The sequence below is a fragment of the Solenopsis invicta genome, chromosome 4 (genome assembly GCF_016802725.1).
Source record: "Solenopsis invicta isolate M01_SB chromosome 4, UNIL_Sinv_3.0, whole genome shotgun sequence".
NCBI classification, from domain to species: Eukaryota; Metazoa; Arthropoda; class Insecta; order Hymenoptera; family Formicidae; genus Solenopsis; species Solenopsis invicta.
This window is the reverse complement of record NC_052667.1, coordinates 27,616,822-27,639,042: the sequence shown is the minus strand read 5'-3', so window position 1 is coordinate 27,639,042 and position 22,221 is coordinate 27,616,822. Positions and strand designations below refer to the sequence as shown.

Genomic DNA, 22,221 nt, shown 5'->3' with positions numbered 1-22,221 from the left:
TCTTCTACATGCACATCAAATTTTCATAATTCGACTTTTAATTGGATATTTAATAATACAATGATATTTGAAAAATATCTTTACAAAATTCAATTTATATAAAATTTTATATAAATTATTGTTTTTTAAGTATTTTTCAATTTTTGTAATAAAATTGAATAAAAAAAAGATTAATTTTATGTAAATAAGAAAAGATAATTTACCCCAAGGTTGCTCCGCTGAGGCCTGATGCCTTTCCCAGACCTCCTCCTCCTCTCAGAACATCTGGGTTGCAGGTTTGTCATATGTGATGACACTGTAACATAAAACACAAGATTCAAATTGCGATTTTATATATTAAACAAGAGTAAACAAAAAAATTAAATAACTTTTTAAACCAATAAGTAAATTGTGCTCCAATTTTACACACATACTCAAATGTATAATATTATATTAGAATATTCTATAAAATTTTTATATTTTTAGTAATCTTTTGAGATATGACCCATTTAAGATACATCCTTAAGCTTTTCGTACCTGATGGCACATATATGTTCAAAAACTTTTATCTTTCACAAAAATAAAGATAACAACTTCTTCCTGGATTTATTTTAAACATAAAAAATAAAACTCTTTAAAAAAATCAACATTCTTAGGAGCTTCCCCTCTTGATCTGTATACTTTGTCAAAAATTCATAAAATAGGTTTAAAGTGAAAAATGTATGTCCCTTCCACAAAAATTAAAATAACAAGACCTTTCTGGGGTTATTTTGAAGATCAATATAAGAGTTATTTGTTAAAAAAAAATTGCTATTTAATTTCAAAATGGTGGATTCAATATAACAAACCAAAATGTAAATTAAAAAAAAAAATTTTAATAAACTCATACTTCAAAGCCTGTGGCTCATGAGCTGTTCTCCTCCAGATGTACGTTCAGATTCTTTCCTTATTGCCTCCTCAAATATCATACTATTCTTGTCTAACATTTAGTAAACAATAAAGATAAAGTAACAGCTAAGGGACGTTCCATAAAGAATCCAAAAGTATTCCTGGAGAAGAACAGCCAATGAGCCACAGTTTGCCAAGTCTACTTTAAAGGTTTTTGGAATTTATGATTATGCATGTGTAAACAAACTTTCAAAATTCAATATAACAGATAAAAATATTAAATTTTAATGGATTTAAATAATATTTTAATCTGCTATTGTATATTGGATCAGTCATTCTAAATTTTAAAATTTTGATTATAGATTTATAATCAGAGACCCTAAAAATCTCTAGTAAAATGTCAATTAGATATTAATTATTCCTAGAAGAGTCAGGCACAAAAGGGTTAAGCAACATTTTAGTTTTGAAAGAATCTTTTTCAATGTATCAACATGAGCATGTTTATTTTTGTTACTTGATAGATTTAACTACTATAGGCAAAAATATTTCTTATGATCAGTTTAATAACCAAGTAACTTGCCAATGGAACCAATATATGACAAGCTGTGTTTTGATATACACTATCAGTACAAAAAATCTATAATTCATGTCACATATACTATAGATTTTCAATACTGGCAGTGAATTTCGGTACGCAGCCACAGTAGATTATGTCACTGTAGCTGTGTACCAATTTACAATTCACGAATAAAACATAAACCAATAACTTGCCCTTGAAACCGAGATATGATTGTGAAGATGATCAAATATGACAAGCGTTCCGATATACATTTCCTGTACTGAAAATCTATAGTTCATGTCACGTATACTATAGATTTTCAGTACTAGTAGTGAATTTTGGTACGTAACCACAGTAGATTGTCATTTATAATTCACGAGCATTTTTACACTGTGCATGTTTCATACGTCTTGTTTATTCACATGTTTTTTATAAAAAATTATAAATAAAATTCTATTTCGAATTCTGTCGCAAATTATACATGTTCTAAAGAGGGCTTTACATTTAAATTACAAAAATACATCTGCAAAAACGCAGAAATACAACAATTAATAAAATATTTACCAAGTTGCTCCACAGGTACCGACTTTTGCCTGAAAGTCTACTGAAATCTCGATCGGTTGTTTTCGTATACACATTAACCTGACACATGACCACCCGATCGGCACTCTCGATATTACGCGGATAATATACGCACGTGAACGCAAATAAAAGACGAAACACGCGCGAGAGTATTAACAGGTATTGCATTGCAAGAAAGAACGAGCAGCAGATGCGTCACGTCACTCGAGACAGCGACGAGAGTCGTTCGAATGGATGCACGCGTAGATAGAAACAAGACAAACTCACTCGCGATTGCAAATCGTGTATTCAACACTATCGCACGACGGTTAGCAGCGGTTCACTTGACATTCGCGATATTCTACTGCGCAGATGAAATGTCATTCCAGCGAACAAGCGCGCGCTACGTGCCAAGCACACAAGATACCTGCGTTTCACGAACAAGAACGATCACTTTTACGTACGACACTGCGACTCACTGTGTATCAGAATACTCGTCCGCAATCACTCTCAAAGCCGTATGCACGCAATTTGGATTTGGGACACGCGAGAAGCACGAAGCCGCTTCGTTTTAACGTCCGACAACCGGCGAAACAATAACAAATATGGCGCAATATGGCGACGATAGCGTTGTCAGCAATGGCGCCTGGTGGCGCCCGCGGCGGCAAGGGTACTAGCAGCGACGCGGGGCGTCCGCGACAACGGCAGCTCAACGACGGTTGCCGAATAGCGGCGGAGCTGGCCGAGCGGTCGAGACGGCACGTGGCACGTCCACTACGTTAAGAGCGTAGTAGGGAGACGTCTGACTGAACGGCCCAGACGTCACGTGACGACTGGCGCATGACGCGTGGCGCGTGGCCTTGTCGAACGTTGACCTTGCGCGGAGTCAACAACTCCCGTTCGTTGGTTAGCACCGTACGCCTCAGCTAATGCGATCTCAACTCAATAATTTTATATTGTTAGCGAGATTTACTTGCGTTGAATTCAATTCTCGTATCATTACGAACTCTCGCATCATTTGTTAAATCTGCTTACGCGTACCGACTCTGGCGAAAATAGTATGTTTATTAAACATTCATTGAAGTGTTTATTAGATGTTTTCGCTGATAAAATCTCGCGTTTTCGTATCTTTTAGCTTCGGTTTCGAGAGCGTGGTGCAAAGTATCGTCATGATTTGCTTTCGCGAGTGTTGTATAACAAAAAGAAATATTGTGTAAAATATCTTTGATACTGAAAATTTGGACAATCTGACAATGAGAAGAGGAGGAGATCTAGTAGAGGCATCAAGCATCGGTGGATTAACATGCGGTAAATATAATTTATTTATATATTATATTTTATGCGCGGAAGCATTGATCATTTTTCAATTAAATATTTAGAATATAAAAATTAGAAAAAAAAATTTTACAAATAAAATTTGATTTTTTACTCACAGATCTGATACGCAACGGAGTGAAGTTGTTCAGCCACGAAGCTGCGATGATACTGTAAAAAATATAAAATTTAAAAATTAAAACTACACTCGAAATATTCAATATTTGAAAAGTCTGTTTTTACACGCACATCAAAATTTCAAAACTCGACATTTAATTAGACATTTAATAATGCAATCATATCCGAAAAATACCTTTATAAAATTCAATTAAATTTTTACTTGAATTTTCTTTCTTTAAGAATTTATTTATTTTTGTTTAGACGAAATTGAATGAAAGGGAAAAAGACTATCAATTTTATATAAAAAGTTAAATTTACCTCAAGGTTACTGCGCTCGTGCTCGATGCCTCTCCCAGACCTCAGCCTCTTCTCAGATCTGGGTCGAACTTCCTTCCGTCCCGTTGCACTCGCGGAACACTCGCGTTAAATACACAAATTGCGCCCGTGGACTAATTAAGTCCTATTACTTTAAACGGCACTCCCGGAATAAGCGCGCGACGCGATGAACCGGTTGCAATTCGTTTATTTAAAACATCGACGAGTATAAATACGACAGCTTTATACATGGAATGAGTTGGCTGAAGCAAATAAAAAATTGAGGGTACGTATTTGAAAATAAATCTTCCGACCAGATTGGTTACTTTTCATTAAACCCGATCAAATTAATTCATCTGGCCGTATGTCAGAGCCAAATAATTTGAATGATGACGAATTGATTACGATAAAAAATAAAAACTTTTTTATGTTTTTTTATCGAAGAGATGTGTATTCTAAAGAAAGAAAGTTACAAAAAATCATGTTTAATAATATAATTAGAACATTAAATATAATTTTTAAAAACAATTACTTGCTTTCTCAAGATTTTATTTGTTATATAGCCAATATAGGAATCTGCCCTTCTGAATTCTATCTACTTGATCTCGTATAATACCTGGAAATGTAACTAGGATAGCTTATTCGTATTTGTAGCCTATAAGAATATGATATATTAAAAATATAAATTAATAGAGTATTCACAAAATTTCATATTCTTGCTTACAATAATAAAAAAAATAATCTGATTATATTTAAAAAAACTTGAATAATTGAGCATTTCTGATACAACCAGAAATTGAATTTTTGATAATCATAACTGAACTTTGGTTAAAATGATCTGACCGTTTGACAGATTTAACTATAATTTGGCAATTCCTACAAGATTTCTGATTCGTTCGTTTTTGAATAGACGTTCGTTGAATCTACCAGATTTCTAAATGATGCAACACGACCTTTTTCCAGTGATAAAGTTTAGCTTTAAAAAAATTTATTTTATATTTATGCAAGTATCTAAATTCCTGTCACGTGCAAGAGACATTGCTTGTTACGCAATTCACGAAATAACGATTTAGCGGTTCAAACGCGGTGGATACGGGATCGATAGTGAGGTCGATGCAAATGAGTTCTCTCTTTTGTGTCATGTTTAACGCACGTCTAACGTCGACTAAGCTTTTTCAACCACGATTCATACGACACTTGTATTTGTTACAAGCCATAGTCGCAGGCAGCAAGTCACTTAAAGGAGACGCACTTTCTGGGGTGCTTTTGTCAACCCGCGACAAGCTCACAAATCGTGGTTTATCCAGCTGATCGGCCGGTTAGACGCTAAGTTCAATGAGACTTGGTCTCATTGAACCGATAACGTGACGAGAAGACAGAGTGCACATTGCAACAATCTCCGATACCGAATCGTAATCCTTAATAATACATGTGCCCAATCAAACGCAAAAATTAATTTTTGGACGAATCACAATGTCTAATGCACTTACCACGCTGATTGACAAAATTCCTAAATTTTACTGAATATTTAATAAAATTTAGTAATTTTTTTCTCAGTACACGAAAAGCTGAAAAAAAAAGAATAATACACCGAAAATTAAAGAATTTCTACTTTTAACAAATTATTTTATATTTCTGCGAGCATCTACTTCGTGGCACGTGCAAGAGACATTGCTTATACACAAATCGCGAAAGGACGATTTAATAATTTGAACGCGTTGGATACGGGATCGATAGTGAGCCCGCTGCGAATGAGTTCTCCCTTTTGTGTCACGTTTAACGCACATCTAACGTCGACTAAGCTTTCTCAACCACGATTCATACGACACTTGTATTTGTTACAAGCCATAGTCGCAGGCAGCAAGTCACTTAAAGGAGACGCACTTTCTGGGGTGCTTTTGTCAACCCGCGACAAGCTCACAAATCGTGGTTTATCCAGCTGATCGGCCGGTTAGACGCTAAGTTCAATGAGACTTGGTCTCATTGAACCGATAACGTGACGAGAAGACAGAGTGCACATTGCAACAATCTCCGATACCGAATCGTAACCCTTAATAATACATGTGCCCAATCAAACGCAAAAATTAATTTTTGGACGAATCACAATGTCTAATGCACTTACCACGCTGATTGACAAAATTCCTAAATTTTATTGAATATTTAATAAAATTTAGTAATTTTTTTCTCAGTACACGAAAAGGTGAAAAAAAAAGAATAATACACCGAAAATTAAAGAATTTCTACTTTTAACAAATTATTTTATATTTCTGCGAGCATCTACTTCGTGGCACGTGCAAGAGACATTGCTTATACACAAATCGCGAAAGGACGATTTAATAATTTGAACGCGTTAGATACGGGATCGATAGTGAGCCCGCTGCGAATGAGTTCTCCCTTTTGTGTCACGTTTAACGCACGTCTAACGTCGACTAAGCTTTCTCAACCACGATTCATACGACACTTGTATTTGTTACAAGCCATAGTCGCAGGCAGCAAGTCACTTAAAGGAGACGCACTTTCTGGGATGCTTTTGTCAACCCGCGACAAGCTCACAAATCGTGGTTTATCCAGCTGATCGGCCGGTTAGACGTTAAGTTCAATGAGACTTGGTCTCATTGAACCGATAACGTGACGAGAAGACAGAGTGCACATTGCAACAATCTCCGATACCGAATCGTAACCTTAAATAATACATGTGCCCAATCAAACGCAAAAATTAATTTTTGGACGAATCACAATGTCTAATACACTTACCACGCTGATTGAAAAAGTTTCTAAATTTTATTGAATATTTATTAAAATTTAGTAATTTTTCTGTCAGTACACGAAAAGGTGAAAAAAAAAGAATTATACACCGAAAATCAAAAAATGTTTACTTTTAACAAATTATCTCATATTTCTGCGAGCATCTACTTCGTAGCACGTGCAAGAAACATTGCTTATACGCGAATCGCGAAAGGACGATTTAATAATTTGAACGCGTTGGATACGGGATCGATAGTGAGCCCGCTGCGAATGAGTTCTCCCTTTTGTGTCACGTTTAACGCACATCTAACGTCGACTAAGCTTTCTCAACCACGATTCATACGACACTTGTATTTGTTACAAGCCATAGTCGCAGGCAGCAAGTCACTTAAAGGAGACGCACTTTCTGGGGTGCTTTTGTCAACCCGCGACATGCTCACAAATTGTGGTTGATCCAGCTGATCGGCCGGTTAGACGCTAAGTTCAATGAGACTTGGTCTCATTGAACCGATAACGTGACGAGAAGACAGAGTGCACATTGCATCGATCTCCGATACCGAATCGTACCTCATAATTTCAGATGTGTCTAATCAAACGCGAAAATTATTTTCTGGACAAATCACAATGTCTAGTGCATTTATCACAAAAACTCAAAATAGAAATAAAAATTACACATAAAGATAAAAAAATTTCTGCATTGAAAAAATCATTTTGTAGCGCTGCAAGAATCTTCTCGAGGCACCTGCAAAAGACATTGTTAATTACGCGATTAACGAAATAACGAAATAGCAATTCGAACGCGAAGAATACGGGATCGATAGTGAGGTCGTTACGAATGCGTTCTGTCTTTTCTATCACGTTTAACGCACGTCTAACGTCGACTAAGCTTTCTCAACCACGATTCATACGACACTTGTATTTGTTACAAGCCATAGTCGCAGGCAGCAAGTCACTTAAAGGAGACGCACTTTCTGGGGTGCTTTTGTCAACCCGCGACATGCTCACAAATCGTGGATAATTCAGCTGATCGGCCGGTTAGACGCTAAGTTCAATGAGACATGGTCTTATTGAACCGATAACATGACGAGAAGACAGAGTGCACATTGCATCGATCTCCGATACCGAATCGTACTCCGTAATTTCAGATGTGTTCAATCGAACGCGAAAACTAATTTCTGAACGAATCATAATGTCTAATGCACTTACCACGCTGATGGAAAAAATTCCTAAATTTTACTAAATATTTATTAAAATTTAGTAATTTTTCTCTCAATAAACGAAAAAGTGAAAAAAAAGAATTATACATCAAAAATTATACATCAAAGAATTTCTACTTTTAACAAATTATTTTATATTTCTGCGAGCATCTACTTCGTGGCACGTGCAAGAGACATTGCTTATACGCGAATCGTGAAAGGACGATTTTACAATTTGAACGCGTTGGATACGGGATCAATAGTGAACTCGCTGCGAATGAGTTCTTCCTTTTGTGTCACGTTTAACGCACGTTTAACGTCGACTAAGCTTTCTCAACCACGATTCATACGACACTTGTATTTGTTACAAGCCATAGTCGCAGGCAGCAAGTCACTTAAAGGAGACGCACTTTCTGGGGTGCTTTTGTCAACCCGCGACATGCTCACAAATCGTGGATAATCCAGCTGATCGGCCGGTTAGACGCTAAGTTCAATGATCTCATTGAACCGATAATGTGACGAGAAGAAAGAGTGCACATTGCAACGGTCTCCGATACCGAATCGTACCCCGTAATTGCACATATACCTAATTGAACGCGAAAATTATTTTTGATTGGTCGTAGTACCTTGTACGCATACCACGAAAAAGATTAAATGAAAATATGAATGCACTAAAAGAATAAGGTCTTGTTGCGTTGTTTAAATATTTTATAAAGTTAACCAGTATGTCTGTTTAAAAATAGCTGAATATATATATATATATTATAAGAAATATTATGTTAAAATAAAATCTATAAAACTTTTTAATTATAAAATATCGAGTTCTATTATAATTATCAAAAAATTCTAATTTTATTAAAACAAACTCATAAAGAAAAAAATAGTGTCAAATCAACAATTTATTATTTTATATATAAGTGAAAATGTAAAATCTTTTTAGAAGAATTTATAAACCGACATAATTTGCTTATATAAAGAAAAAGTATTCTTTATTAATGCAATTTATGTCTGTTTAAGATTATAAAATCTTCTAAGAAAATTTTATATTTTTTCTTCCATTGAAAAAGTGATCTAATTATATTAACAACCTTATATAATTGAAAGTTTCTGGTGAATCCAAAAGCAGAATTTCTTTTTTTATTTTGTTAATTTTGTTTATGGGATTATATCTAAATATTAGATTTTCATTTTATTACTACCTGTATCAAATTAATACAATTTATTGCTTTGTTTATTAAAGTTTAAACAAATATTTTACAATTAGTATGTATATTCAAGTCCATTATATTTTTTTACAAAATTGTACATTTCTACTTGGATTCTAATATGTTTTAATAAGAAATATGAGTAACCTCTCTGGTTAAAATTTATGTTTCATAGTATAAATCATTTGTGGGCAATTCACTTATTCTCTAACATAAGTTCTGGATAAAACAGGCAAACAAATTTTTAATATTATGGTTATTTAAAATGAGCTTAACAAATTGTATTTTGGCAAATTTAATTTTTTGATCTCTGTTTATTTAAAATATCTATACCTAGTGTACTAAAATTTTATATTTTTTTAAATTCAATATTATTCAATTCGTCATTAATCATTTTGGTATAAACATAATTTTCATTCATTAAATTATTATTATGTATAAAACACGATAAAAATTCAAATTTATTATTATGTCTTAAAATAATTTTAATTTATCTATTTAAAATTATGTCACTATATAATAATAATTTGGAATTATTATTATGTCCCGCCATAATTTTAATTTATGGAATTATTATGTCACAGCATAATTTTAATAAATAGAATTATGTTATGTCATAACATAATTTTAATTCATCTATTTAAAGTTATGTCTTGACAGAATTATTTTTATAGCTATAATAAATATTACGTATTCTTATTATGTCTGGACATAATAATAATTCCATTAATTACAATAATGGACGCGATATAATTTTATTTATTTTAACTCACTTCTTTGAGACAATTTTATTTAAACATTTTTGTTAGAGAACATTTCTTTCATATTATTAAAAAGTAAAATGGTTTGCTATAATTCAGAGTTTTGTTACCTCTTTTATAAATTTTTTTATAAAAATCACTCACCAATCGATGCGCAACAATAGAGTTAACAGACACGTCGCTATGATGAATCTGTAACATACAAATGTAAGGTCCTTATTGAAATAGCTTTCAATATAATCAACGTTTCAAAAGACAGTTTTTACAGGCATAATTTTTTAATTGATTTATATTAAAATATTATAATTATGCATTTTCAAAAAGAATAACTTTATAAAAATAAATTTATAAAGTTTTATATTAAAATATTATTTTCTATTAATTATTTTTTTTAAATTGAAACAAACAATTAATTTTACATATGTAAGCAATAATGCTTACCGCAAAGTTTGTCCAGCAAAACCCGATACCTCCTTTAAGTCTAATTTATTTTTGTCAAATCTCCTCTTCGGTTTATATTCCAACGATGTGCAATAATAGAATTGTAGTACATACGATACTATACGATCTATAACACAAAAAAGTATTTAAATAAAAAAAAATGTTCAAATAAAAATAATATTAAAAATAAATATATGGGAAAATTATTTTTGCATGCAAGTATCCGTTTTTATTCATAATTTTGATAAATATGTAATAAAAATATAAAGTTTTAATAAAAATAATTTACTAAAATACCAGAATTGCGCGCTATGTCATAAACAAATATCAAATCTATATTTTATGCAATAATTAGGTGTTGTTTAAAAATAAATGCATGGTTAATGTAAACCTTGCTTACTAATTAAATGAATCGTAACGCCATTCGTCCCGGAATTGATCATTTCTGCGTACGCCGCATTCTGAAAATAAAAAGTAAATACAATTAAAAACACGAAATGGTTTCATTTCCCGCGCGGGCAACTTCATAGCGACGCCGCACTTGTGACGTAATGACACGACTCATCCCGCTCTCAACTTCACATTCATGCACTGGTCCGCGTCTCAAGCAATAAATGTACGTTGTCTTTTATAACGATTATTATTTCGTATTATATGTTAGAAGTATATTAATATTATAAGCTCGACATACGCTCGCGTTACTTGCAATTAGATAATATATGTACCGTTGTCAACAGGTAGCGCGATATACCTTCAACCAAGTAATTATCGCGAAATACGCATTTGTACGAATCTGGTATGAGTATAGAATTTGTATATTACGCGACGGCTAAGCTGATAATATTGACGCGATTAAGATTGAGATTGATTTTGCCTACCTATTAAACGAGTCGCGATGCCGCTCGCTTCAGTTCCGATCCATTCTGCATCCGCCGCGTTCTGCAATCAGACACGTAAATGGCGAATCAAGATGGCGAGCCGGCTTCGTTCTCGCGCAGTGAATTTTACACGCCAAACTCGACGCCACGCTTGTTCCGCGGCCGCGCAACGTACGAATATTGAATCTACGTTACGCGATGATTAACTTTTGGCAATAACTATTAATGCGAGGTTTCGCTCACCTGTTAAACGAGCCGCGATGACGCCTCCGTTCCGGAGCACGTCCATCCCACGACCGTTGCGTTCTGTAAAAGAATCGTGAATGCAACTGAAGGTGGCGAGAAGCGGCTTCGTCTTCGCGCGGTTAACTTCACGCGACAAGACTGACGCCGCGTTCGCGCTACCGCAGCGACGCGGCGACGCTATCATGTCCCGCACTCAACTTAGCGGTTATGCTTTTTCCGCAACATATTGTCGAGCAGCAAACTTGTCTTGTATGATTATTTCGCATTCGCTAGAGTAAGCGTAATAATATTGTGAGGAAGTATCCGCGCGCGTCACTCGCAATATAATATGCTCGTCGTTTTGTCAATCATTCGCGCGATACATTTTTTCGACACTAATTATTACGGAATGCGCGTTATCGATCAGCTCATTAATATGCCAGCACCGAATCTTTATGCAAGGATTAGCTTAATTGGCGGTAAATGTTATCGCGAGATTAATAAAGATTTACCTATTAACGAGTCTGCGATGCCTCTCCCTCCCGCCTCGATCCGCATCGCGCTCGCTGCGCGTTTTGCAATCGGACAAAAATGGCGAGCCGGCTTTGCTCCCGTAGGGGGCTTACTTTACGTCGCGATCATGCTTATAATTTCGATTGAATCGGTGTAATTCAGACAGATCCGCGCGCGTTACTCGCAATATTGATAGCATGTATTAATGCGAGATTGATAATCATTTCGTTTACCTGTTAAATGAGTCGCAATATCGCTAGCGCAAGTGCGGTCCGCCCGCACTCGTCGCGTACCGCAAGCGAAAAGAGCGAGAAGCGGCTTCGTCTCCGCGCGGTCAACTTCACGCGCCAAGATCGATACTGTCGATCTCGAATATTTCGATTGATCTCGATCTTAACTTTTCGTTCATTTTTCATATTACAATGCAAATTATTATTATATTTAAGACACGTTTCAGATTATAATCATTTCTAACAATAAAAAAATGTAAATGAATTAAAATATGAGTAAAATTGTCTTCCTACCCTATATCGATTCGATTAATCATTTTTGACTTATCGAAACATCTAGCCATGTTCTGTTACACGTGGTTGTATGAAATGTGATTTAGTTGTGTATGTTTATATACGAACTTGATATTCATATAAGCAATTTAATAAAAAAATGTGTAGATGTGTTATATAATTTTTTTAGTTAGAAACATTCAGTTTAAAAAAAAGCTACTCAGTGTTGCTGTACGAATTTTCCTAACCTCAATATAACCTCAACAGGTCGAGGCCAATTTTGTTTCTAGAACATTTACGCTTTTTATAAATAAAACAATAGTAATAAATATTAATGGCATCGATAACCAGTTTAGTGAATTCCTTTGATGTGAATTCGAAGGAATTCGAATCGTTGGTACACGATTTGATGATCAATAATAGCGACGTGCCGTTTGATAGCCACGAGGTGCGGAGCAAATTTTTTTTTTCAAGTTACTTTTAAGTTTTTCGTACGCTTGTCGCATTGTTTCGCATAACGCGTTATTCACGTTTACATTTCAGGTCGATACTGTGCAAAATGCTTTTGTAAAAAGTGTCAATTCTCGTATAAATCAGTCAAATTGCGATTTTCTGCCTATCCTGGACAATATCTTGCCCACATGTTCCAAAGATACCTTTTCCAAATACGGTTTATTTTGGATTATTCATGCCACTAAAGTATTAGAAAACGTGCACACCCACGCGCGAGATTTGATACTGGCATGTAAGGTGTTGGGAATTTTGGTCGAGCGATGCAAGGAAATCCCAGAATTGCACAAACAGATCTCCATGCAACATGTGAAACAGCTTATAAATATTCTCAGCTCACTACAACCAAACGCGAAATGTGGTGCAGTCTATTATTTGCTGGCTGTTCTACTTTATCATTATCCTGAAGTTTGTGAGAGATTTAAGGTAATATGGATAAAAGCTTACTTTACAAGATAAATATTTTACATTGTGTATTAAGCTTAATCAAAATGAGAAATTATACACTACTCAATAACTAATTATTTTAATGTTTTTAGGAATTGATTAAGAAAACAATACTACTACAAATTGATTCCCCACAAGATAATTTAGTTAATGCTAGTGCGAGATGTTATGTTCTTTTAGCCAAAGCAACAGAACGCTCATTTAAACCACCACCATCTAAATCTATTTATACTGCAACAACATACAACGAAGTGTTGCTTTGTAATAACTTACATACTATAATGGACGAATTGTTCTCTGGATTAATAGAGTTAGAGAGTGTAGACATCTGGGATCAATTAGAATTACCATCCATTTCCAATAAAGATGCGGTACAATACTATAATGGCCAGAAACAGAGATTTATAAATCTGTGCATATATCTCTCCTCAATGTTACGGTACTGATTTTAAATCTATTAATCTTATATTTATTAAATAATATGTGTGTCCCTTAGGATTTTAAAATATATACTTAATTTAAAATTGCAGAGGCTACGAAGTAAGAACTTCTGTTCTACCTCACGATATTCTAGGAGTTTTGTGTCGAGGATTGGCGATAACGCCATTAAATTTGAAAAATAAAACTACTTTTAAAGAACAGATGCTATATATGATTTTACCAAAATTACATATTAGTTTACTTACAGTTTTGGATACATTTATAAATAGGTATATATATGCATAAGTTTTGATCAAATATATATATTCAATCAAGTAATCATATATAATATAGTATCATGTAATATATATTTCAGATTTGCTCAGGAATTAGTACCATATGGGATAACTATATTACAGTTGTTTCAACAAATGTTGCAATGGACAAGTGTTATTTCAGAAAATCAAACGACATTTAGTGACAGTAAACCTTTTAGAAATGTTAGGATATACACGTATAAATGTTTCTCGTCATGGCTAATTAATACGAATTCATTATCGGGAATAGAGACAATTGCAAATGAATGTGTTAAATGCATATTGAAGGATATAACACCAGAACGAGAATGTATATCATTCGTAAGTTTTAGATAATTATTTATTAAATAATATCTTTAATTATAAATTTAATAATTATACATTTTTTAAACTGGTTTTATTATTTCATAATTGCAATTTTTAATCTAATTTTGTACATTAATTATACTGAACTATGAAAATTTATTTAACATTATTCATTAATTGAAATAAACTTTATTTTGCTTATATATCAATTAGAAGCTATTTAATAGAAAAGCATTCTATTTTAGGTGCAACCAAAAACGCAGCACTTATCTAAACGGGCGAAGAAACGTTTCAAAAACAGTCAGTATGAAAATAGTGCAATTTTAAATAATGGCGAAAGTTCTATTAAAAACAGACGTCTAGATGCAGATTTATGCAAACAGGCTCTTATTGTTTTGCAGAACATACTTTTCAGTGGTAGTGTTCTGCTGAAACAAACGTTTTACAAGGTAAGTTCATTAAATTTGCTTTGTTATAATGATGCATTTGCATAACTTTACTGAAAATTTATTTTAGAACGTGCAGAATATTGTGATCCCCTTATTATACGATCTTTATCTGGGTTCTACCAAACAAAGTTTTTATGAAGATCACAAAGTATGCCGTTTGGAACTATTTAAAGTATTAAAGGCTTTACAAATGAATCCACATGTCACATTGAGATTTCCTATACAATACTATCTAGAAATATCACGCTTGGCAGCATATGATAGTGATTTAAGTATTGCTCAAGAAGCAAAATTCTCATCTGCCGAGTTGGAAAAAATTATTCATCCTGCTGCGCCTTCTTTACAGTTACCTCGACAGCAGTAAATATTTTAAGATTGTTAGTAACTTTATTTATATATTAGATTACGGAAATATATATTAATTTTTAGAGAACCTGAACAGTTTGATGAACTTGTTCCTGAAAATCAAATAGAAGAAGTTGCTACTACTAGCAGGTCAGATAAAAGAAGTAGGGCTGAAGAAGAGCTTCAAGCTACAGATGCATTTGTATATAAGCGGCCAAAAATAATTGCGACACAATATACTGAAATAGTACAGAATGAAAACGATATAGAAGAGACTAATAGCATCGATATAAATAAATCTCAGACAAATGATAATTTATGTGAGGAGATTGAAAAAGAAGAGCTTGAAAATGTATCACAAGAGCAAGACAAAACGCAAACCGAGAAGCAAAGTCAGCCAGATACAATTGTAAATATTGCTACTGAAAGTAAAATGGATTGTGAATTAGCTACGAATATTGATACAAGAGAACAACATGAACAACCTGAAGATTTGGAATTGTACACTGATAAAAAAGAGAAAAGAGTAGAAGAAAGTCCTAAAATCAGTGAAAAAGCGTCGCAAAAGAAGGCATCTCAAGATAGAAATGTATCGGAAGAATTCGACGACGATGTGCTAGACTCTTTAAATTTGTTTCACGACGAGGTAAAGTCAAACGATTAAATGCTTTTATTTTAAATACTTTTGCAATAAAAATACACATAAAGTAAAAATGTATTGTAAATATCTTAACCAGCGAATGGTACCTTCAGTATAGGTACCTTTGGTAATCTACTATTTGTTTTTCGATCCATTGTATCATTTTTCTTCGGTTTTTCGATATTCTGATCTGTCGATTGGCTTGCGATATTGAGACCAGACTTGGGAACAAATTTGTTGAACTTGTCCAAAGGATTTTGAATTACAGATATCGTTTCTTTGGCACCTTGGTTTATTAATTGGAGAGGTACTTTGTACAGACTGCATGTCGATGATTGTAATCGTTCTGGTACAACTGTCCACAATCCCATTTCACAGTATCTGGAGTTAAAATATGGTGAATAATTTAATGTTTTCAGATACCGACTAATGTTTAAGGTCTTTGCAATGTTACCTAAAGTTATTCATTCTTTTCGGAGAAGTCGTGATACTGACGAAGGAATTTGTGTCACCGGAGAATGTGGGAATTATATCTGGCCTCCATACGCTGTCATTCGAGCTTGTAGGAGATACGCTAATTGTGCCACTTCTTGCGAAATTTGCTATCATATCTGTAAAAATATCAGTTACACGTTCATCCGCTTCGTCTAGCTCTTTGCTATCTCTAACTCTCTCGCCGGTAATTGTGTTTCGATTAAAGATGAATCCTAGATCGTCGCCATGATTCATATTGCCTATAAACAAGATTGTTAGTTATATCAATATTTTTTAAGAAGTAACATGATATATATTTTATCAATTATTATAAATATACCATCCAAGGCTCGTTTAGCGTCGACAATTGGTAGTCCGGTAAGAAAATCTTTGCCATAGTTTCTTTTTCCTTTGTGATCGAAGGTGTATAAAAATGCTTTTGCATTTTTAGACCAGCGATCGACAGTCAGAAAAGCGGGAGCGTTGTAGAGAGAATCGCCCAAAGCTTCTGCGACTTTCTCAACGGTATTCGAAGTGTCGTCGCCTTGGAATGTGTCGAAATAGCTGCGAAAAGCTTGCGGGATAAACCGCGATCCGTTCTGCATATTTGGAATAGTTCCTTGCAAATATGGTATAAAGTCTTTGGTCAAATAATCTGGGACCGTGCGCAGTTTGTTTTGCACTTCATCTTTATATTGACCGAGAATGGCACCTCCCGTTTCATCCTTCATGACTCCTGTTAATAGCGGTATAGACGGAAAATTGCCAAGTTTTAGAGAATCCTCTGGCGATGCGGTCATGAAATTCGGAAGCGACCTTTAAAATGATTGATAATAGGTTTGATTGATTAAAAATAATTTTAAATAATTGTAATCTCGATAAATTTGCGCTACCTCCCGTCGTTAGAGCCTTCTATGACGGGACCAGGTCCTAGTAGATTGGCTAGGCCGGAGACAAAGCCTCGGGCAGTTGTGCGAATGTTTTCCAATTCGGAATCGACGCTGATCAATTTTTCCACCGGCAGTTCTCGCAGACAGTCCACCATTCTCCGTATGTCGTTCGTCGGACAGTCGTTTTTACGTGCTATGTGCCTAGCTGTTGCAGAGGGATCCTTATCGATAGCGAAGTGAGATAAAATGGAGCCAGACATCGCGATCAAACCGTGGAAGCGATCTGCAGAAACAATAATTTGTCAGCGATGAATAATAATACGTTTGTTTACAGCGTGATAAATCGTCGTGATTACTTTCACAAAATTTTGATAACGCCAGCATCATAGCAGAACTGGCGCCGGTGCCGTGACCGAAGGCTATTGTCTTGTTCGGATCACCACCGAAGAAATGTATGTAATCCTTCACCCAGTCGATAGCCAGCACCATGTCGAGCATACCGTTGTTTCCCGGCATTTCCTGTGTACCTGTACTCAGAAATCCTGGAACAGAGTTTCAATGAGTTTATCTTCCTTCCTTGCTATCCAACATTAACATTATATCTTCCTTTTAGGTATCTTAATTACCCAATGTTCCTAATCTGTACTGGATAGACACGACGACCAGCTTCTTTCTAATCAGGTGTCTCATTTCGTATTGACACGCTGAACCTCTTCTAAAACCACCTCCGTGAATCCATACGAGGACAGGATAACCGTTGCTGGAATCCGGAAGCGATGGAGTGAAGATATTCAGAAAGAGGCAATCTTCGCTTCCAATTATTTTACCAGTTTCATTGTGACTGGGCTGAGGACAAGGAGACCCCCACGTAGTGGCGTTGTATTCCCCTTCGAGATATACGGGCGAGGCTCGCTGGAAATTAATTTTTTTTATTAATTTTTTTTACGAAGCTTTAAAACGTAAAAAACAGTCGAGGTGACAAGTGTATTAATAGCAATTATTAAAATTATTTAACGATAGTTTGTATTTCAGTGCAAAAATATAAAGAAAAAATATGTAGTTAAGTATTTAAAAAGTGTATAGAAAAATGTTTATTTAATATTAATAACTGATTGATTATCTTTGATTGACAAACTAATACTTGTTAAATAATGTTTCTGTAATAAGTCTTATGATCTTTTTTTTTTCAACGCTTCCTCTTATTTTTCGGGTAGAGCTGATAACGTGTATCAAGCTCATTAAATTTGCCAGTTGTGACAGGATATACTAAGAGATAAAATGTTTCATTCAACCTGATCGCGTTATCGATTAATAATAATGTAAAAAATATATAACGAAAAAAGAAACACGGCCTTTTGTTCCTATGTGGAAGGCAGCTATTATTACTCATTGCTCGTTGAAGCGACGCGCACAGGTTTACCCTATAGGTCATTGAATTTAATTATCGCATATATTGTAATGCCTTTTTAATGCCACAGTTCATATAACGGTTTAATTGAGTTGTAACACAGTCGACGTGTACATTCGCCTGTATTACATGAAAAATATTAATTAAATTAAATTATGTGGCTTCATAATTTAATCGCTATCTTTCCAAATTTTGATTCTCAAATTTGAGTTATTAAATTCCTAATCTAAATTGTTATACATTGAATAAAATATTGATAGAAAAACAAAAAAAAAACTTAAAACTTAATTGTGTCATAAATATTTTATCTTATAATATCTGCATAAAGATTAAGAAAAAATAATTTTAATTATATCAAATGTGCAAAGGTTTTTTATTGTAGCAAAGTGTATCTGTAAGTTATTATTATATACTGTAGTAATATATTTTTTATAATTATGTATAGATCTACCTGGAATCTAGCTCGACCGACTGGTGGCTGTCCAAATCTGATTCCGCGAAAAACATAGAACCCTTTGTCAGGATCGCGAATGCCGATAATACGTGCATGTCGATCGTTTCTATTCACAAAAACTACTGGATCATCCTCGGGAGGCTTCACGGCCGCAATACCACCAACAATTCTCTTCCGTCTAATCACATCTGCGTTTACGAAATTTATTAACGCGTAAGATAAAAGGACAATGAGCAAAACGACGCGTCCATCCATTTCGAAGACACGCGTAGAAATAAAAGAATTATCGCTGGTCTCTCGTCGTTTGGCATAAACGAACTGGTGGGGATGTAACACATCGTTCTTTATCGAATTTGCGGATTTGCTGCAAAAATTAATTTATAAGTCATTGCATTGCAATTTTTAGCAGTTTTTTTTTAACAAAGCTAAAATTGAAGTTTTATTAGAAAGAAAGAGAGCGCTTGTGTATAATTATAATATAAAATTACAATCTTCTTTCTTTTAAAAAAGTAAATTGCAAGACCTTACAAAATTTTATAATAAGATTTATGATACAATTATAATTAAAATTTAACATTAATTTAAAGTATACGATTAAGAACATTGAATTTTTTCTGAAGAAAATTTCTTTGCAGATGTAGACTTAAAGAGTTATTTACGTTTATTAATTGACAAATAATTTGTTCCTTTAATTTGTTAAAACATCACAGAAATGTATAAGTACAATGCATGAATTATTTGCTCGAATGTTTTGCTTGCAAGCAATGAATTTGAATTAGACGTCTTTTTGGCGGGCGAATACGTGAATCAAAGAAAGCACTGTGATTCGTCAATCACGGTCGACTTCCGTTTTCGCCTTCCTCTATTTCATGTCGGCTCCTCTGGTACTTATTGAGTGCGGTTTTGCTGGCGCATATTATCCCTTTTAATCTGCCACGCTCGAGATAAATCCGTTGAAAGAACATCACGATTATGTGCTCTCTGTTTTCCGTGCGTGAGATATCTTTATATTTTCGCAAGTCGAGAAATATTGTATTCGCAATCTCGAGCGATACCGATTAAGGTTAAGATGCGCCAGTCGAAACATACACAGCGTGACGAGTGTGATGTTGGTGAGTGCCTTCGTACCGAGACACATGTTACCGTGATTTCTTTTCAGGTTTTTTGAGCCATGGGTCGAGTAATTCGTGCGCAGCGTAAAGGTGCGGGATCCGTTTTCGCATCCCACACCAAGAGGAGGAAGGGAGCGCCAAAGCTTCGATCTCTGGACTTCTCCGAGAGGCATGGGTTCATCAAGGGTGTCGTGAAGGTTAGCAACAACTTTTTAATTTACTTACCACGATATTGCGATTAGCACAGTTGTATAATTCAGAGCAATATTCAGGGGAACTTTTATAAGGTTTATTGAATTTACTCCAGTTTGCTCTAAATCTTCACAGTTTTGATCTTACATTTATGATGATCTCAAATATACCTACGTCTGATAGATTAGATGACGTTAAATTAGAGGCTCTTTCTGAGGATATTTTTCATATTATGTAAAGCTGTTCTTAATCAATTTAACAAATACATTTGAAGTCTGTTTTCTTTCTTGTTTAGGACATCATCCACGATCCTGGTCGCGGCGCGCCATTAGCATTGGTACATTTCCGGGATCCTTACAAATTCAAAACACGTAAAGAATTATTTATCGCGCCAGAGGGAATGTACACTGGTCAATTCTTGTACTGTGGCAAGAAAGGTACGTTCACTGATAATTTTTATATGAATAATATTGAATAAAGCAATTTAAAATCAATGATGTTTCATCTAAAACAATTAACTTCAAGATTTATTACATAATTTATATAACGTTTTTAATTTTTTTTAGCTAATCTCCAGATTGGAAATGTGATGCCAGTGGGTATGATGCCGGAAGGTACGATCGTCTGCAATTTGGAAGAGAAGACTGGTGACAGGGGGCGATTGGCTAGAGCCTCTGGCAATTACGCCACTGTAATTACACACAATCCTGATACCAAGAAGACTAGGGTTAAGTTACCATCTGGCGCGAAGAAAGTCATTCCCTCCAACAACAGAGCAATGGTCGGGATTGTCGCCGGTGGTGGACGTATAGACAAGCCTATACTTAAAGCTGGTAGAGCTTATCACAAGTACAAGGCGAAGAGGAACTGCTGGCCTAAGGTATGACTTCAGATTTTCATGTCTCGTTGCTGCACGATACAGAAAATTAAATTTTCTCATAATGATGGTAATTAAGACATTTGAAACCTGAAAAATTTCATGTGGAAATTTTATTTTTTAACTGATTACATATGAAATTTTTTCATACTGAGCTTGCGATGCTTTCTTGTATTTGAAACGTTTGAAACTTTTTCTAGGTTCGTGGTGTTGCCATGAATCCCGTGGAGCATCCTCACGGAGGTGGTAACCATCAACACATTGGTAAGGCGTCTACTGTCAAGCGTGGCACCAGTGCTGGTCGCAAGATCGGTCTCATTGCTGCTCGTCGTACCGGCAGAATTAGAGGAGGCAAGACCGACACGAAGAAGGACGATTAGATTAAACGCTGATATTTCGTCACATGTTGTATAATAAAAGAAAATATTTACGAAACTGCATTCGATATACTCATACAAATTCTAATCAGGTATTTTAGGCGATTTCAGCTGAGCCAAAAGTTGAAGTAAGAGAAGACGCAAACCTTTCGTGCACCTACATTTAATTGGGTGGCATAATCTCTTTTTGTTTAGAAATTTAACTAAAAAACTGATTTTGTCTGTTGGAGTTACATTTAATAAAATTTTCTGTTGCGTCTTTTGTTACAATTGTCTAATAGCTGAATTATAGATGCCCATCACATAGTGAAGAAAAATTGGTAGAAATCTCTCTTCTGATTAAAATTCTTGAAAGCAGAACACCTATTTAGAGACCTGTGACTCACGCTTATAAAAACTTTGATAAGGGTAATTGCAGAACCAAAAATTAAAGTTGAAGTGAGAAGAGATGCAAATCGAACTTCACTATTTAATTGAGTAACATAATCTCTCATGTTCGAAAATAAATTAAAAGACAAGTTGGTAGTGTTTTTATCTACTTATGCAAAAGATTTTAATTTTTACATAAAGTAAAAAAGTGTCCTCGCAAATTTCAAACTGTCGAGAACATTCGATAACTCGATCGTCTTTACCAGCCTTCGATTTGCTGTATCGTCTCGTGCTACGACTAGCAATATACGATATTCTTAGAATTAATTTTGAATTCCTGCACACGTTGCATTTTTTCTTTTTTGATTTGTTGGTTGAACGAGAGGGGGGGCCGTTCTCCCTTTCCGCAATCTGCCGCGTTTCGTCGCCTC

General features: G+C 34.6%; 3 protein-coding genes across 3 annotated transcripts; 2 read left to right on the top strand and 1 right to left on the bottom strand.

Moving 5' to 3' along the window:
• The first annotated feature begins 12,259 nt into the window (after positions 1-12,259).
• On the top strand, positions 12,260-15,711 carry LOC105196373 (proline-, glutamic acid- and leucine-rich protein 1). Its single transcript, XM_011162295.3, has 8 exons — positions 12,260-12,651; positions 12,747-13,139; positions 13,253-13,599; positions 13,691-13,870; positions 13,957-14,218; positions 14,449-14,652; positions 14,720-15,012; positions 15,082-15,711. The coding sequence occupies exons 1-8, from the start codon at positions 12,538-12,540 to the stop codon at positions 15,659-15,661; spliced, it is 2,373 nt and encodes a 790-aa protein (XP_011160597.1). The 5' UTR covers positions 12,260-12,537; the 3' UTR covers positions 15,662-15,711.
• On the bottom strand, positions 15,650-19,156 carry LOC105196374 (cocaine esterase). The gene is made up of 7 exons (XM_011162296.3): positions 18,861-19,156; positions 17,628-17,913; positions 17,358-17,543; positions 17,005-17,284; positions 16,452-16,927; positions 16,092-16,371; positions 15,650-16,018 (listed from the first exon to the last, which is right to left on the bottom strand). The coding sequence occupies exons 1-7, from the start codon at positions 19,116-19,118 to the stop codon at positions 15,727-15,729; spliced, it is 2,058 nt and encodes a 685-aa protein (XP_011160598.1). The 5' UTR covers positions 19,119-19,156; the 3' UTR covers positions 15,650-15,726.
• A 526-nt stretch (positions 19,157-19,682) lies between these two features.
• LOC105196372 (60S ribosomal protein L8) lies at positions 19,683-21,483 on the top strand. Its single transcript, XM_011162294.3, has 5 exons — positions 19,683-19,747; positions 20,023-20,172; positions 20,463-20,604; positions 20,734-21,047; positions 21,245-21,483. The coding sequence occupies exons 2-5, from the start codon at positions 20,035-20,037 to the stop codon at positions 21,422-21,424; spliced, it is 774 nt and encodes a 257-aa protein (XP_011160596.1). The 5' UTR covers positions 19,683-19,747; positions 20,023-20,034; the 3' UTR covers positions 21,425-21,483.
• Positions 21,484-22,221: the final 738 nt, after the last annotated feature.